Source organism: Nanorana parkeri, unplaced genomic scaffold, assembly GCF_000935625.1.
Source record: "Nanorana parkeri isolate BGI_ZX_2015 unplaced genomic scaffold, ASM93562v1 scaffold1895, whole genome shotgun sequence".
NCBI lineage: Eukaryota > Metazoa > Chordata > Amphibia > Anura > Dicroglossidae > Nanorana > Nanorana parkeri.
In genome coordinates, this window is record NW_017308163.1 from 239,797 (window position 1) to 257,849 (window position 18,053).

An 18,053-nucleotide genomic window follows, 5' to 3' on the forward strand; every position below is an offset into this window, starting at 1 on the left:
TGCTCTCTCATGAAATGAGGCAAGTAGATGGAGAGAATAAAAGCTGTGAGATAAATACAAGATGTTTGCTTTATAGCAGTTTGATGGTGGAGGTAGAACACTCAAGCTGTTATTTTTTCGGCATGGTAAATGTATAATTCCATCATCTTTACAAAATGTGAATGGGCTAGAATGCAATTCAACATCCCATTCACATGTCTAATGTCTAGTGTGTTATGTAGGTGATTTTGCTTATTTTTATGCATTATTGTGTATTGTGTATCTTTAAAAATTTTCAAAATAAACAAAAATTTCAATCAAAAAAAAAAAAAATGTGAATGGGCAAGGCTGGAAATGATAGAAGTAGAAAACTGGAAAGTAAAAAAGTAGGTGAGGCCTGAATCTCATGTTTCAGTACACTGATCTCTTTCTGAAAATGCTAGTTACTTGTCATGCTGTTCCTTTGCGTAAATAAATGTATATACACACACATTCTGATCTGCATGCTTGTTCTGGGTCAGTTATTCCAAAATAATGGTCAAAGTCAAAGAATCAGAATAATACCCATAAAAAATTTTTGGGGGAGGACTTTTTTGTAATATAATTAATACCCTTTCTGTGTTTACAGGTTCTGGTCACTATGGAAAGTAACACTGCCTTCAATATAATTGTACCTTTTAATAATAATAATAAAACCTCTACACCTATGGTAGCTGGCCAACAGAAAGTAATTGTTCCCGGAGAAGATGGAACAACTGTTTTGTTTCCAATAGAGCCAAAGAAACTTGGTAACCTCACCCTCACAGTTAAAGCAGCATCGAAAGCATCATCAGATGTTTTAACCCAGAGTATTCTAGTGAAGGTGAGTAACATCACAAATACAACTTAGATATGTACAGAAAAATGTTCAGTTTAACTAAATATCTCTGTTTTCAACATATATTCACAACAAATGATTTGCTTTTAGTTGTTAATTTGTGCTTGACTGTTGTAATATGAATCATTTATGCAATAAAATATTTTTGTGTGTTCAGATTTCTTTGTTTAAAACAGGCTGGTCCAAACTCTTGGGTCCAAAACCCATCCTGTGCCCCATTTTTGTGTATCCCTCCCTCACCACACTTGTGTAGCTGTCTGTTACCTATCAGCCACTCCACTTCTATTTTCCACAGAAGATGTAGAAGACCCATGCCGTGCTATGGGTTTTCACTGGTTAGAGTAGCAAGACCATCAATTAAAGATTATTTAAATAGTAATAGACACATTCTGCTCAATTAATCACTTATCTCAGAGCACAGCTCCCCTGCTTATGTTACAAATAGGATGACTGACACAATTTTTAACAAGCAACTCTTGTAGAATGTCAGCACTCATGCAGTCACTTAGTGGTATGGCAGCATTCATTTACAGTTTTTTGCAACATGAGATCATTTGGCAACAGGTTCTCAAAATAATATAAGAGTGAATACTTACATTTACTTGCAACATGGCAACTGTCACATACTGTCTCTTGTAACATGGCAGTGGTTTATCACAGTCTTTGAAATCTGGGCAGCCAATAATACACTTTGGGCATAATTGCCCAAACTCTGGAAAAACTCTGTGTTCTAATCAGGTTGTGGGTTTTGGTTGGTTCCCCACTCCCCACCAGGGCTATCCCACAAAGCATACCTCTATGTAAGAAGTATGGCCAACCTCAGTTTACAATGTGTGAAATGTGTTTGTTAGCACAGCTTCTTCTACTTCGACAATCATTGAACCGGTTGTATATTTTTTTCTCTATAGGCTGAAGGAGTGAAGTACTTTTATACACAGACAGAACTGTTTGGCCTCTCGGCCTTGGGAAATGCAAGTCAGATAGCATCAAAGAACTTCTCATTCAGTTTGCCTAGTGATGTGGTACAAGGCAGTGAGGAAGCATTTATTGCTGTGGTTGGTAAGTATTACTCTGTTCAACCATGGTGTTGGCATTAGCTTCTTCCTTTCACTAATATGAGGCAACCCAGTGAGAGGGAATAGTTTTTGTCAGTTGTGCTTTGATGAAGTGGTCAGATTTAATGGATACACATTTGCCCATATTTGAGTGTAACATTTGCTGTATTTAGAATGTGGCAGCCAGCAAATGTATAAAGGAAAGTGGCTGCTTTTTAGAATTAAACTGAGGCTGGTGTATGTTTGACCAGAGCTCTCTATAGTCTCTGTTGATTTGAACATTTTCTGACCGGCTCCTTTGATCAGCTGATTGAGGGATGCTGGCCGAAAAGGGTGCCAAATGTACGAAATTCGTACAGTGTATTTCGGCTTTAATTGGGCTTATACAGTAATCTTAATTTTTTTCCAGTTAAACACAGACTGCATAGTTTATTGATGATGGCAGATTTTGATAAGGCTGTGTAAATAAATACAACACATTATTGTGTATTCTATAAAGAAATCAGTGAACATAGGCATATGTTATGGATAATTAAACCAGTGCTGTCTTTTTCTTCTACACAGGGAATCCTCTTGTGCCTTCAATAAATGGTCTAGAGTCTCTTATCCAAATGCCATGTGGATGTGGAGAGCAAAACATGATCAACTTTGCACCAAATATATATATTCTCCAATATTTAATTACATCTAAAAAGATAACTGAAGATATCAGAGCAAGATCTATAGGCTTCATGAATATAGGTAAATTCTTTCATGACTGACTTAACATTTCAGATTAAATAAAATATTGTAGATAAGTATACATCTCTTATAGTCAGCTGTGACTTGCAAATATACAAAATGTACAGTTTGTAAGAGTTATTAGCATGTAGTATGACCTGGAATATATAATTAGTCATAATTAAATCTAATATTTTAAGCACACAGCAAGTGTGGCCCAGTTATAGTGCATGTACATCCCAGTGCATGCTCATACAGGTTTTTTTTTGGTTTTTTTTTACAGTGACTGGTGCTGTAATACAGGAAAACGTGACCAGGTCCCTTTATGGTTTCTTTTTGGCCCACCTCTTCCTGTTCTCCTCTCCTCTTTTCTGGCCCCATCACATCTATAGCCAGCAGGGAGGCAAGGAGAACCAGAAGTGATGGACTATACAGTACTGAACCCTGGATATTAAGTCTAGAGTAACTAACCAAATGTTTATTGCAAATGGATGCTTTCAGAAACACTAGTTTTTTGATTAGATTACATAAAAAAAAATTGTGAACTGCTGGAATAGAATTTTTTTAATTGTGTAATCACATTGATTTTCTGAAAACTAAAGTGATGGATGTATTCTTTGCAGGTTACCAAAGAGAATTAACATATAAGCGATCTGATGGTTCTTTTAGTGTTTTTGGAAATGCTGACTCCTCTGGAAGCACATGGTGAGTGGTACATTATTAGATGTGTCTTGAGTGATAATAATACTGTCACATATACAGCTAACTATGCTTATTGTAAGTGTATGCTTAATTTATTCATCTGTATATTTAACACACATATATATATGTATATATATATATATATATCACAATTATGACAAATCACGGCTTGAATTATCTTGCTTTGCATGTAATGAGTCTATCTCATATATTAGTTTCACCTTTTAAGTTGCATTAGTGAAATAAATGAACTTTGCACGATATTCTAATTATTCGAGTTTCACCTGTATATTTACATTATTTTTCCTTATTTGTATTTTTTTATTGTAGGCTCTCGGCTTTTGTGTTTAGATGCTTCCTTCAGGCTCGGGAATTTATATACATAAGTCCCGCAGTCTTAGATGACATAGCACAATGGCTTGTTCGATACCAGGATATGACCACTGGTGTATTTACTGAGCCTGGCATAGTGATACACAAGGAACTCCAAGGAGGACTGGATGGTCCAGTCACCCTAACTGCTTACGTGCTGACCTCACTTTTGGAAGATGCAACATATAGGGTAAGTATTATTTGCACATAAACTTGAAATACATTTCAAGATGCAATTAGCTCACTATAAATCACTTTTCTGGATTGTTTTTATTTACTGGATTGTATTAACACCCTTATTTCTTGATGATGATAAAAAATATAATATATAGATAAAGGAAAACCCACTCTGCTGGGAGCTCACCAGTCTGCTCCTGCTATCTGAATTAGCTGTGTTTGGATCTGTTTGTGATCATCTCTTTTTTTTTAATTATTTCTCTTCCCTAAATTAGACAATTTTATGTACCTGGCATATATACTGCCATCCCCATAAAGGAGGGCAGAATACTGGTTATGTCAACTTGTCTGACTATTAGCACTATGCAGGTGCTTTCAATTGAGGGTTCCCCAATAATAAGTGGGAAGTTCTTTGGTGTTAAAGAGCACAATGGCTAAAGCTCTTTTGACCCTCCGACTATAATAATACCAACCTGTACACCTGGAGTGCTGAGCTGGTCTTGCTTTGTGGTGAGGGGGACACAATTTGTTGTTTACATTTTACTCACAAAATATGAAATAAAAAGGAGGTGGGGGAAACAATGGACACAGTCCAAAGGACTATCTGATATCCACTAGTAGAGTCCATTTGGCTCTTAAATGTGGTGGACTGGTTTGCCCATCTTAATATAATCTAGAAATTATGGAAACATATAAGCAAAGAGTTTAATTGGATTCTATGTATTTTGTTTTCCTATAGCAACTCTATGACGCAAACATTCAGAGAGCTGTAAAATATATTGAAAGTAAATTCGATGATGGAATTTCCACTAACTACACCTTGTCAGTTGTTGCATATGCACTAACCCTGGCTAAAAGCACCAAAGCGGAGGCTGCCCTGAACAAGCTCAATTCAATGGCAATCACTGCAGGTAAATAAACATAAAAAATTGTATTGTAATAAGTACATTTTGTTGAGTAATTTTACTTTACATTTCTTAATGTAAAATCCACTTTGTATTACAAGACCTATGAGATGATATATGTGTGTTAATTCAATAAGCTGGGTGGTCAATAAGCTATTTTATATTTGTATTCAAAAGATACATTGTACAATGCCAAGAAATTCCCAGTACTGAATACAAACACATTATTTGTCACATTTTAAAATATACTTGCTTTGTTAAAGGATGGCAAGGATGTTGCTTAGAAATGCACCGTGGCATTATATGTATTAAGATTGTTGTTATCACCTTATCCCGTTAGACTAGTTAAAAGAATAGCTGTATGCAGTGACTTATAGACGGTGATCAGAAATCCAGTTTAATCAGTCCTCTCCAAAATGTGGAAAACTGATTCCTGGTTGGCTGCCATGGGTTATTGCCAACTAGTATGGTTTGTGAAGCACTGTTTACATATTAAATGGTTAAATTACATAAACCCCAAAATACTATTATTAAAAAAAACTTTTTTTTTGTATGAGGTATCCATACCTACAGTATTCATTAAGTTGTAGAATGTGGTTAGCCTTTCTTAGCATATCACAGTTATTTGGTGGCACAGACACCGAATAGTTGACTCTGACCCTCAATGATCTTAATGCAGTGTGCTCACAAGCAACAAGTTATTCTGGTATCTTAGTCTAGAAGGGGAGCTAGTATATTTAAGTCTGTTCAAGCACTGAATTCAATCTACTATTTCACCTCGAGTCACCCTTTAGTACCTTATCACCCATCAATCCCCTTTTATTGAATAGGGACCGAGATAGCAGTATAAACAGTCCTATATTTTTTTAGACTGTGAAAGGAAACCGTTGTCAGACTTTCATTGACAGAACTTCTAATCCTTCCCTACTGTATTCAAAATTAAATTAATTATTGAAAAATTAATTAGCTGGAGTTACACTTCAAAGTCCATACAAAACATGTGCAAGTTTGTGCGTTTTAAAGCTATTTTATACTCCAGATATGTATTATTAAGTACAAAACATTAAGTACTAACATTATACATAACTATTTAACCCTTTAGGAGAGCTGAAGTTCTGGTCTTCACCTTCTGCAACAACCAATTACTACTGGAAGCCAAGAACAGCAGATATCGAAACAGCAGCTTATGCCTTGCTTTCCTTCAATGAACAGAGCAGGTTTTCCGATGCTCTCCCTGTGCTGAAATGGCTGACCCAGCAAATGAGTTCTCTTGGGGGCTATGTATCGACTCAGGTAAAAATGTGAATTACTTTATATCAGTTAAGGGAGAAATAGCATGGTCAAAGAGCAGACAGATATAGAGAGCCTTAAAGAAGAATTCCAGGCAGAATAAAACGTATGCAGGGGGTTACCGCTATGGTGGGAGGGAAGAGAGAGGCTGCAGGGACTGGTCTAGCAGCTAGACAGGTTTGTTGTTTGGGTGAGTATATCTTTGTTATTTTAGACCCTAGACCAAAATGAGCACTTAACCTTAGCAGTGTAGGGGTAGCCCCACTGCAAGGGTTAAGTTTCTGTCCAGAGTTCTTCTTTAATTTGGGTGTGTGAGATGAAAATCTGTCATGTTTGATTTATTAAATAAGAACTCCAGGATTTAAAAAAAATAACCTTGCAGTGGGGATGCCACCACACTGCAAATATTAAGTGCTTGTTTTGTCTAGGGGTGAAAATAAAGACAAAATACTCACAAAATCCTCGGACCCACTTGGCTGCTAGACTTGTCCCTACAGACTCCTATCCTCCGGGGTTCGGCAGCCTAAGGACATCATGACTAAAACATATTCATTATGTAAAGACACCGAGGCACTGACCACAGCTGGAGCAGAAGGGGAGAGAATTTCTACTTTTTTTTTCCACTCCTAGATGAAAACGAGCATTTAACCCTTGCAGTGCTGGGGCAGCCCACTGCAAGGGTTAATTTTAAAAAATCCTGGAGTGCTTCTTTATATGTATTCATAATATGCTAAACATTTGTTTTTTATGTCTTTACAGGATACAATTATGGCCTTGCAAGCTCTGTGCAAGGTTTTTTCCTTTTCCGCTGTGGATACAGCACTTACTGTGTCTATTACTGGTTCAACTGTGAATATTCCAAAACGATTTCAGATCACCAATGACAATTTACTTTTGCTGCAAAGTCAACAGGTAGTGATACAATGTTATAAAATAGAACAATATAATTATTCCATTTTATAATAATATATTGTAAATTATAAACAAGTGTACACACAGACACACAGACACACACACACACACACACACACACACACACACACACACACCTGTCAACACCCTTTTTTAACTTGCAAGCTCTGTGCAAGGTTTTTTCCTTTTCCGCTGTGGATACAGCACTTACTGTGTCTATTACTGGTTCAACTGTGAATATTCCAAAACGATTTCAGATCACCAATGACAATTTACTTTTGCTGCAAAGTCAACAGGTAGTGATACAATGTTATAAAATAGAACAATATAATTATTCCATTTTATAATAATATATTGTAAATTATAAACAAGTGTACACACAGACACACAGACACACACACACACACACACACACACACACACACACACACACACCTGTCAGCAACCTGATTTATTTTGTTTGAGATATAATATTCTGGTATTTTTCTTTAACGATTAGATTGAAGTCTCCAATCCTTTGTCAGTCAATGTGACTGTTGTAGGAAGAGGAGTGGCTATTGTACAGGTAAGATAACTTGTAACTTAACTAGTGTTTGTATTTTTGCATTGTCTGCATTTAAGAATTTTTGTTAAAACCTCTTAGTAAGTTCACAAGTCTGCATGAATATATTGCCAACATGTCACATTATACAGTCACAGTATTGTTGTCAAAAATGCAGTACCTTTTCTATTAAAAACAGCCATTACGCTCTAGATTTTGCCTGAATTGGGAAGAAGACATTAGTCTGATGAATGCAGGATAAAGCATTTCCTCAGTTTTCTCTCCCCCAGTGATCAGCCTGCAATATTCTTATATTGTAGAAAGTCACCGACGGGGACTTATTTGTCACTGTGAGCACAGGTACCAGTATTTATATGACTGTTTCATCAGTGAACCGGCATCTCAGTTCAGGAAGTAGATGCTGACCCTGGATGATGCCTGAAGAAGTGAACAATCTAGGACAAAATAGCCGATTTGGAAAAATTCTCCAATTCAGCTCACTTTCCAGTTCAGCTATGTTGTCCTAGATTGTTCACTTCTCCTACCTTCTCCAAACTCTTCACCCTTTTGTGAATAGACCCCTATATCTGAAGCTAGCTCCAATTTATAATTAGTGTTTTTTTAAATTTGTATTACATTATCTATGTGCTGATAACAATTTACATGCATTGGCTCAATTCACCAGGCTAATATACCAGGATAAGTATACTAATTTAAAAAAGGTGACTTTTTTCAGTAATAAGTCCAATAGGATTTAAAAATTAAAACACATGGCTAAATAGAGAAGCCGTATCTTTGCGTTGAAGCTTTGTGAATTAAGCCTCATGTAATTAACAGATATTTTAAATGTAGGTAATGTCATTTTTTAAATTGGTTGTTATATTACAGTACCTGACATGTTTCTTGATTTTTTTTATTGCAGTTTAATGTAATGTACAACAGGAAGACATTATCAAGGCGCAGGAGAAGCACTCCAGTGACAGAAGCTTTCACATTAGATGTAAAAGTGGGAGACAGTAAAAACAACATTAATAAATTGTCTGTGGACATATGTACAAGGTAACAAAGATCACCTGCTTTTTAGAATTCAAATGTATGTAGCATAAAAGGAATACAGCCTATTGTATGAATTACTTACTACACTGCTGTTTGTATTTGAACGTTGCTTTAATATTATTTACAGTATAGCAATTTTTATCTGTTCACAGCTACCAGGGACCAGGGAATGAAAGTGGTATGGCACTCCTAGATGTTGGTTTCCTGAGTGGATTCACAATTAAAACTGAAGATTTTATAAGACCCCAATCTCTTAAGCTTGTGGAGCCAAAAGAAGACAAAGTTTATCTTTATTTTGATTCGGTAAGTTTAAAAATAAATTTGCTACTTATATTTTTTTTAAAGTGACACTAAGCTCAGGAGTTAAACCTTAAAAATGCATTCAAGTACCTGAACTATTAACAATACCATGACCTATTTTTGTATTACTCGGCTGTAGATTCTCAAACCATCTCTGAATTGGTGCTGACACTGTCCTTCCTTCTGGAGGATGGCTCCTTTTGTCCCCATGGTCCCTGGGTATGTTCTAAAGTAGCCACCGCTCCAATCTCACTCCTGTGATGGACTATAATCTCATGTTTAGTTTACAAGTTTGCATTGAGATTGTAGCCTATCACGAGAGCGAGCTTGGAGCAGTGGGTAATTTACAAAACACACAGGCAGGGGCGTAGATAAGGGGGAGATAGGGGGGTCCAAACCCCCCCCCCCAGAGGGTCTTGGCCAGGGCCGGACTGGCCAACCAGTCTTGGATCTGCAGGTGACGCCTGTAAAATTGGGGGACATGGGACCAGCTCCCTTGTGGTAGCAGGTATCTTTTAGCCTCACACATCTTAAAGTGACATTAAAGTTAAACTTTTTTTTCCCCCTTCCCAATCCTACTGTAGGGACTTACCTTAAAGAATGACTCTTAGGCCTCATTCACACGAGAAACTGCCGGCACGCACAGCTCCGTGCTAAGTGCATGGCCGTATCGGGCAGCTCCCGAGTACGTGGCCGTATGCCGCCCTACGCTCACCCACCCTGCACGTCTGTGCGGGTACTCGTACGCTGACAGGATGGATCCTGTCTGCTTCCAAGACGGGACACCTGCACCCATACGGACCTGCACTTGGGGTGAGCGTAGGGCGGCGTATGGTCATGTACTCCCATAGAGAAGGACAGGGGCTGCGTACTAATCACACGCAACACCTGTCCTTCCTGGGAGCTGCCCAATATGGCCGTGCAAGTTTACCCAAATAGAGCTTTCTTTTGGTGCTATTTGATCGCTGCTGGTTTTTATTAAAACATTTTATATAAATGAAAAAAGACAAAAAATTGTGGAAATAAATATTTTCAACTTTTTGTTATACAAAATATCAAATAAAATAAAATTTCTTCCTAAAATTAGGCCAAAATGTATTCTGCTAAATATTTTTGGTAAAAAAAATCCCAATAAGTATATACCAAGTGGTTTGTGTGAATTGGTACCAATTATACGTCTTTTGAAAACATGGTTTTTATCCATATGGTGTCGAACAACAAAATCGGTATTGCTCAGGGTAAAGGATTTGTTTAGGAATGATATGGCCGGTATATTTTCTTCAAACCTTGGTGTGTCTGCTACATAAAATCTTATAATTTGAGGAAGCTGAACCCCCCCCAGGAAAAACAATTATCTACGGCCCTGCACACAGGGACCTTAGGGAACAAAAGTAGCTACCCTTCAGAAGGAAGGACAGTATCAGCACCAATTCGGAGATGATCTGAGTATCTACAGCTGAGCGATATACAAATAAGTGATATTTTTGTTAATAGGAAAGGTACTTGAATGCATTTTTCGGTTTAGTTTCACTTTAAATCAACAAATAGCCAAATGTGACTGTTGAATATATGCAGAACAAAAAAGCATATTTCCATATAAAACAAACACAGTTTTTTCTTGTGTCATAAATTTTAGAATAGTTTACTATAACAGACTGATGAGAACATGAGTGTTATTGGTCGCTATGGGGAGTTGTGCTATGGTTGAAGAGGATGCAGTCACTCCACATGGACAACGTAACAAAGTTCTCATCACTGGGATCAAATCTAGTACCAATATAACCATAACACATGTAATATAAGAAGAGTCAACAAAGCACATTTTCAATGCAAAACATAGATCCAACATTTGTATATGCAGAAAAAAATAGTTAAATAGACCTTCATATTTGTGACCCATAGAGGTTTAATAAATAGGCCACAAAGGCACACTTTCATCAGTATGCTAAAGCAATGAGTAGGGTGGGCACAACAGGGCTATTAAAGACTGTCAGTGGAGATGAAGCAGGGTATTTATATTAGCAGCCCTTCCAACTTTAGAAACAAAGACAAAATTAGTAATTGATTGTAACTTATATTTTTTTCTAGCTGACCAAGGATAAGCTTTGTATATCAGTTCCAATGATTCGTTTTGCCAAAGTAGCAGGTTCTCGGGATGCCGTGATTCAAGTCTATGACTATTACAACCCTGGTAAGTACAATCAAAGGTATTATTTCTGAGATTATATTTTTCTTACAAAAATTTCAAATGTGCTGAAAAAATAGACAAGAAGGGAACAGAGAAAAGAAATACAAATACAAAGATACTAAATATATATGAAGTTGCATAATTATTTACAGACAGATAAGCCAGCACTAGTTAACATTTTCTTTTGTCAGCCTTTTTATGCTAATGCTTACCAACCTCTTGAAATGCGTAGCATAAACAAACTGAATGGTACACAAGCAAGCATATCCTTTTACAAGCTGTCACAACTTCTGTATAAAAAGGTGTGCAGAAAATAAGGTTTCTTGTTGCCCATAGCAACCAGTCAGAATCTTTGTTTAATTTTTTAACTCTGTGCTACTAAATTACAATTGGAAGTTGATGCTTTGGACAACATGATAATGTTTTTTGCTAGTATACTATTCATATACAGTATAAGCCCCTAACAAGCCTGTTGCAGCATTTTGTGGTTGGCAACCGCACATAACTGCTTCCACGCAACACAAGCACTGCCAATTGAAATGATGGGAGTAGATACAAACAGTATTAGGTGGTTTCCAATTATTTAAAAACAAATTCAGTACTATGTTTTATCGGATAACCTTTCTTGAGTATTTTTCAGGATTACCCTGATCACTAACTTAGCTTTGGCAGGAGATGAATAAAAATCCAATTAATAAATCTCTGTTAAGCCAATAGTATACTATACGAAAATAAAACCAATAGCACCAGATGACCACTCCACTGAAGAAATATACATGCAGAAGTTCTACAGGTCGCTGCCCCACATCAGTCAGGGAGACTGCGATATCTGATGAGAAAACAAAAACAAGGGGCACCTTCCCTAGTGTAGATACAGCATGTAAGAGCTGCACAGATAGTGGTTTCTGTGTCACAGCACAGAATGCCTAGGTTGAGGCGTGACCGGGGCCACGCCCTCTTCCTCAGAACCCCTTTTTTTTCTATACTATACTATACAATACTTGGTACTGTAGATGCCTCCACTATATCTTTTTTAGATTTTCCTGCTTTTTGTGGTTCAACCACAATTCGGTTGTATTGCTTCTTGTATAACGTAAGTCACCCATAGACATAAGATAGTGGTCTGAAGAAATGTGTGATTTCCTAGCAAATGTTAATTGATCATGGGAGTATGGTTTATATGAAAGATCTTTTATAAATGAACGTTATCAGAAAAGTCTACCTGTAGAGCTTTAGTTGCACTAACAATCTTTTTAAATGCCTTCAGCCATCTTAAGATAATTGCATGATTGTGTGTATTTTCTGTACCTTGGAGCTTTAGGTAAATATTTGGCCCCATTGTCCAATTCACAGTGCAAAATGCATAATATAAGACAAACATACTGTACTATAAATAGCTATAGTATTCTATATGTTATAGGAATATACAAAAGACTAGCATCTGACCAATAATAATTTTTACAACATATATAAAATACCAATTCTACAAAAAGCATGTGAAATTGGATGCACCCTTGCTACTGCAGGAGATCAGAAGTGTTGATATACAAAAATAGGATTAAAACAGTATTTAATTAAAACCAATAGCAATTGTTTAAGATACACAGGGGGGGATTTATCAAAACTGGAGCAGACAAAATCTGAAGCAGTTGCCCGGGGCAACCAGTCAGCTTTTCTCTTCAGTTTGTTCAGTTAAGATTTGAAAATGAAAGACAGAAGCCGATTGGTTGCCATGCACACCTGCTCCAGATTTTGTCCTCTCCAGTCTTGATAAATTCCCCTCACAGTGTTTTATCAAACTAAGGGGTCTATTTACCAATGCTTTACCCAAGATTCACACATTTTCTTATAGAATCCATTTGAAAAATGTGTGAATCTTGGGTAAGTATTGATAAATAGACCCCAAAATGTCATTCAGATAGGGTTTACATGTCAATGACTATGTATATTCCTTGCAAATAATATTTATTTTATGTTTTCTAGAAATGACAGCAACAAGGACATATAATTCCCTGATCATGAGTCAAATATCTTCTTGTAACTACTGTGGATCAAACTGCAGTCTGTGCAGATCAAATGTGCCAGTGACTTCAAATGTTCCAGTGACTGTGAAAGTCCCATCAAGCAATGCTCACAGACCCACAATATTCATGCTTTGGCTCTATGTGATTCCTCTGTACTATTGTCTGTAAATATCACCAATGCAACTTTAATTATTCACTGCACAACTTATTAACTGGGCCATGAATGAATATATGTCCCTCTACATGTCAGCATTCTATGCCAGTCACAGCACCACAGTGATATGTCACATTTATGGTGCCTTTTTGACTGTCCCAGTCCCAAATACTTTTAATCACATTTCAGCTAAAATGATACAGGCATGTTAGAGTGCATGTTTTATTTGTATGTGTGGGTTTATTGTTCTTATTAAGCAGTGTGTCAGTTTAGAGTTGCAAATATTATATATGTATATATATATATATTTACATTGTATAGATAAAGCTATTATTTGTATATGTTAAATGACAGAGACAAAAGGCAAATCATAAAAATGTTGTATCTACTGTAATGTTTGTTTGCTAATGCCAGTATGAATACAAGTCATATTGCCTATTTTGTGGTTGTGTAATGCTCTCAGCTATCCTGATTTAAATGAAAGGAAAGGGAGATTAAAATATCAAATTGATGTCCAGAGCTAGTGAGATGAAACTAAAAAAAGATCCACGAAGGTTTATTTACTAAAGGTAAATAGGAGTTTCACTTTGCAAGAAATGTTCCCCTTAGCTAAGAGAATGATTATCCAATTGTGTGCAAACAAAAATACTATTTTTTTTATTTTCCATGCACGTGATTGGGTATTCTTAGTGAAGTGAATTTTCATCACGTTCACTAAGCTAAGTGAAAATTTCCTTGCTAATACAAATGCCCTTACAAAGTGGACAGCCTAATTACCTTTAGTAAATCAACCCCAAAGTGTGTCTCTTAATGCAAAAAACTTTCATTGCGTAATGGTATAAATTAACACTATATCCAGAAAATATTTGTATAAATCTTCATACATCTATACAAACGACAATGTATACAAATATACATGTATTCATCCAAATCAAACTGCTAAATGCTAAAATAGCAAAATAGGTGACACAACCAAATCAGAAAAAAATATTCTAAGACATAACTATTTAGCTGGTTTAAGTGTTTGCAAATGTCTTGCAAAAGTACCTTTAAAAAAACTTAAACTAAATATTTTGCAATGCTTTGTACACCCAGAGCCAGAATGAAGATGCAGAGCTGGCCTATAATTTCCCTCAGAGCTCTGGATCCTGCATTAGGCCCCCTCTGCATCTCCCCCCTAGTCAATTTCAGATTCTACTCAATTTCAGATTCTGGAATACTCTATTAGGGAGAGATTACTGAAAAAATAAGGTGTTCCTGTTGTGGACCCTGCCATTTCCTGTCCGAACAAGACTCTGGTGGGCCCCGTTGAGGATATTTATGTCTTCAAGGACCCAGTGGACAAGAGGTTACAGACCCTTTTTAAGGCCTTATTTTTCCTAGCTAGTCCAACTACTTAACCTGCTGTCACCTCCATGGCAGTTTGCCAGACCTTGGCTGTCCGGACTAAGCACATGGCCCTAGATCCTGATCCATCATCATGGATCTGTCTGGTCTCCAACAACTGCTTCCCATGGATTTACATGACTGCATGGAAGGGTTGGTGGACAGTCTGAAGTGCTGGTCTGCAGAGCCTGCCTGCAAGAGATGCCTAGAGATGATGCCTTTCACAGAGAAATGACTCTTTGGTAAATTAGAAGCTTGCATCAAGAAACACAGAGAGAAAACAGCACTCTTTTGCCTCAGAAAAAGAAGGCAAAAGTCCCCACAGGTTACTTTTAGGCCTCTATTTTGAAGTCCAAACCTGGTGTCCAGTTATTCGGCAAATCTTGGACTCCCAAGCTTAACAATTATAGCTCCAATCCCTCTTCACAATGAGGGGGTGCCCCACTTTCCAGTTTGGGTCCAGAATGTCATTTCCAGAGGCTAAAAACCATTCTTGTGTTTTGCAGTGGGCAAGCAGCACTTCCAGTTTGTTGCTCTTCCATTTGTTCTGTCCATAGCTCCTTGGGTCACCACCAAAGGCTACTGTTGGCTTCCGTCCATGCTCTACTATGTATCCACATTAAGGGGTATCTAGACAACCTCCTTTTGAAGGATGGCTCATTCTATGCCCTGTTTCCCAACATCCAATGGACAATACAGACTGCAGAGCTTTAGATGGAACCTCAAACTTCAAAAATCGACATTGGACCTGTCACACCACCTGGAGTACCTGGTCCTTGTCCTACATACAGTATCTCACAGAAATGAATACACCCCTCACATTTTTGTAAATATTTTATGATATAATTTCATGTGACGACACTGAAGAAATGACACTTTGCTACAATGTAAAGTAGTGAGAGTACAGCTTGTATATCAGTGTACATTTGCTGTCTCCTCAAAATAACTCAACACACAGCCATTAATGTCTAAACCGCTGGCAACAAAAGTGAGTACACCCCTAAGTGAAAATGTCCGAATTGGGCCCAAAGTGTCAATATTTTGTGTGGCCACCATTATTTTCGAGTATGGAGTTCACCAGAGCTTCACAGGTTGCCACTGGAGTCCTCTTCCACTCCTCCATGACGACATCACAGGGCTGGTGGATGTTAGAGAACTTGCGCTCCTCCACCTTCCGTTTGAGGATGCCCCACAGATGCTCAATAGGGTTTAGGTCTGGAGACATGCTTGGCCAGTCCATCACCTTTACCCTCAGCTTCTTTAGCAAGGCAGTGGCCATCTTGGAGGTGTGTTTGGGGTTGTTATCATGTTGGAATACTGCCCTGCGGCCCAGTCTCTGAAGGGAGGGGATCATGCTCTGCTTCAGTATGTCACAGTACATGTTGGCATTCATGGTTCCCTCAATAAACTGTAGCTCCCCAGTGTCGGCAGCACTCATGCAGCCCAAGACCATGACACTCCCAGTACTATGCTTGACTGCAGGCAAGACACACTTGTCTTTGTACTCCTCACCTGGTTGCCGCCACACACGCTTGACACCATCTGAACCAAATAAGTTTATCTTGGTCTCATCAGACCACAGGACATGGTTCCAGTAATCCATGTCCTTAGTCTGCTTGTCTTCAGCAAACTGTTTGCGGGCTTTAATGTACACTGATATACAAGCTGTACTCTCACTACTTTACATTGTAGCAAAGTGTCGTCACATGAAATTATATAATAACATATTTACAAAAATGTAAGGGGTGTACTCACTTCTGTGAGATACTGTAGGTCCCTGGCCAGAAATGTTTTCCCTCTGTAAAAATGACTGCCCATTTTCCTCCATATTAGAACCATTTGGTCCAAAAACCAACCCTCAATGGCTTCTGCATGTGGTTTCTGGGCCTGATGGTGGCCTTGGTGGCATAAGGAGGTTGTACCTTATGCCCGATTTCAATCCAGGCTGTACAACCCATTCTGGCTGTGTGGGACAAGCCAAACAAGTCTCTGGATCATCCTATGCACTGACATCCTCCCAAGGCTTAAAGGATGCTCACAACAGATGCCAGCCTGTTGGGTTGGGGGGAGTCCTGGATTCCTTAGCAGTTTAGTGGACTTGGTCGATGAAGGAATGTCGGCTTTCCATCAACATTCTGGAGCTCAGGTCTTTCCAACACTGAAACCCTCAACTAAAGGGTCACCCAACGAGAGCCCAATTGGACAATGCCATAGTCATAACAAAGGGGAACAAATGGAGTTACGCTTGATAAAACAAAAGTGTGTACCAATCACCAGGGTTTCAATAGACAATTCAAAAAATGATTATCCCCTAAAAAATAGAAATCCCTTGAGCGGAGTTGGTCTAAGTAAACAGATTGCATATATGTATAATTAATGACAAAATGTAATAATAGAAAAATACATGTATATACACCTAATACAAAAACATCTAAAACCATTTAAAATAGCTTCCCTAGGGGTCACACTGGTTCAATGGTACGGGTTTCAAGACTGCGGATCTCCTAAGTAGCAGGGAGTCTCTGGAATAAACGCGATGGTGTAACAAAAATAGAAAAACACAATATCGAAGCTGTACTCACAACGCGTGTAGCTTCAGAGGGAGGACAGTTCTGATCTGATCCCACATTGATGTGTGAGTGTAATTGGTTTCAAAGAAATGTATCCGTGTAAAGCGATGTGGATTCCAGAGAATCTATTTGTATCAAGAGCCCGGAGGCTCAGTAGATGCCTATTCCTCCGTTAGTTTGACACTCACATCAACCCGCAGGACTTCGTTCCAGGTCCAAGTAAACATCCAGATGGTATTCCAAAGTGCGGCCGCACAAATGGATGAATTGCGGTGGAGTCCCCACAGCGGAGTGACCGGGTCCCAGTGGGGTTGGAGAGCTGCATGTGATTGCACTAATGAGTGCCTGCTCGCTTTGCTCGGTCTCCGCTGCGATCCGAGCCAACTTCGCCACTGTTGCGTTCAGACAAAGTCCGGACCGGGTTAGCTCCGTCTTTAAGATACGAAGGCACTCAAGGTCTCGTTCTCACCCCACCATGTAGGGGATCAAATGGTGGGTATCCTGGGAAGCTAAAGCACACGCTACCCTGACGCGTTTCCCCCCACAACCGGGGCTTCTTCGGAGGGGCGTGTGATTGATGTCCTGCAAAGGTGTGTTAAATAGTTTGCTAATGAGAGCTAATTAGAATCCGAGTGTTTCACTCGAAATTATGCAGTCCGTAATCCAAAGCAATACATTCTTTCAATATGAGTCAGTATAGCGACACCTGTGAAACCATAGCTATATTTCCTGGATCAGAATATCTTCTTTTGCATATATATACACACAGGTTTCTCGATGTATAGAAAATGGAGAGTGATGTGAAAAAAATAATAATAATCCTCATATCCGTCCATATATTGTTA

At 38.2% G+C, this 18,053-nt stretch overlaps 1 protein-coding gene across 1 annotated transcript in view; it reads left to right on the forward strand.

The window, feature by feature from the left end:
* Positions 1–13,158, forward strand: part of LOC108800060 (CD109 antigen-like) — a gene marked incomplete at its 3' end in the record, with an annotated part of 36,172 nt that extends 23,014 nt beyond the window's left edge. Inside the window, exons 15-27 of the mRNA XM_018572002.1 lie at positions 608–841; positions 1,765–1,915; positions 2,476–2,652; positions 3,255–3,336; positions 3,664–3,895; positions 4,622–4,793; positions 5,890–6,080; positions 6,837–6,989; positions 7,489–7,554; positions 8,453–8,589; positions 8,739–8,889; positions 10,975–11,077; positions 13,058–13,158. Of these exons, the coding sequence (XP_018427504.1) occupies positions 608–841; positions 1,765–1,915; positions 2,476–2,652; positions 3,255–3,336; positions 3,664–3,895; positions 4,622–4,793; positions 5,890–6,080; positions 6,837–6,989; positions 7,489–7,554; positions 8,453–8,589; positions 8,739–8,889; positions 10,975–11,077; positions 13,058–13,158 (1,950 nt within the window). The remainder of the gene's footprint in view (positions 1–607; positions 842–1,764; positions 1,916–2,475; positions 2,653–3,254; positions 3,337–3,663; positions 3,896–4,621; positions 4,794–5,889; positions 6,081–6,836; positions 6,990–7,488; positions 7,555–8,452; positions 8,590–8,738; positions 8,890–10,974; positions 11,078–13,057) is intronic.
* Between the last annotated feature and the right edge of the window lie 4,895 nt (positions 13,159–18,053).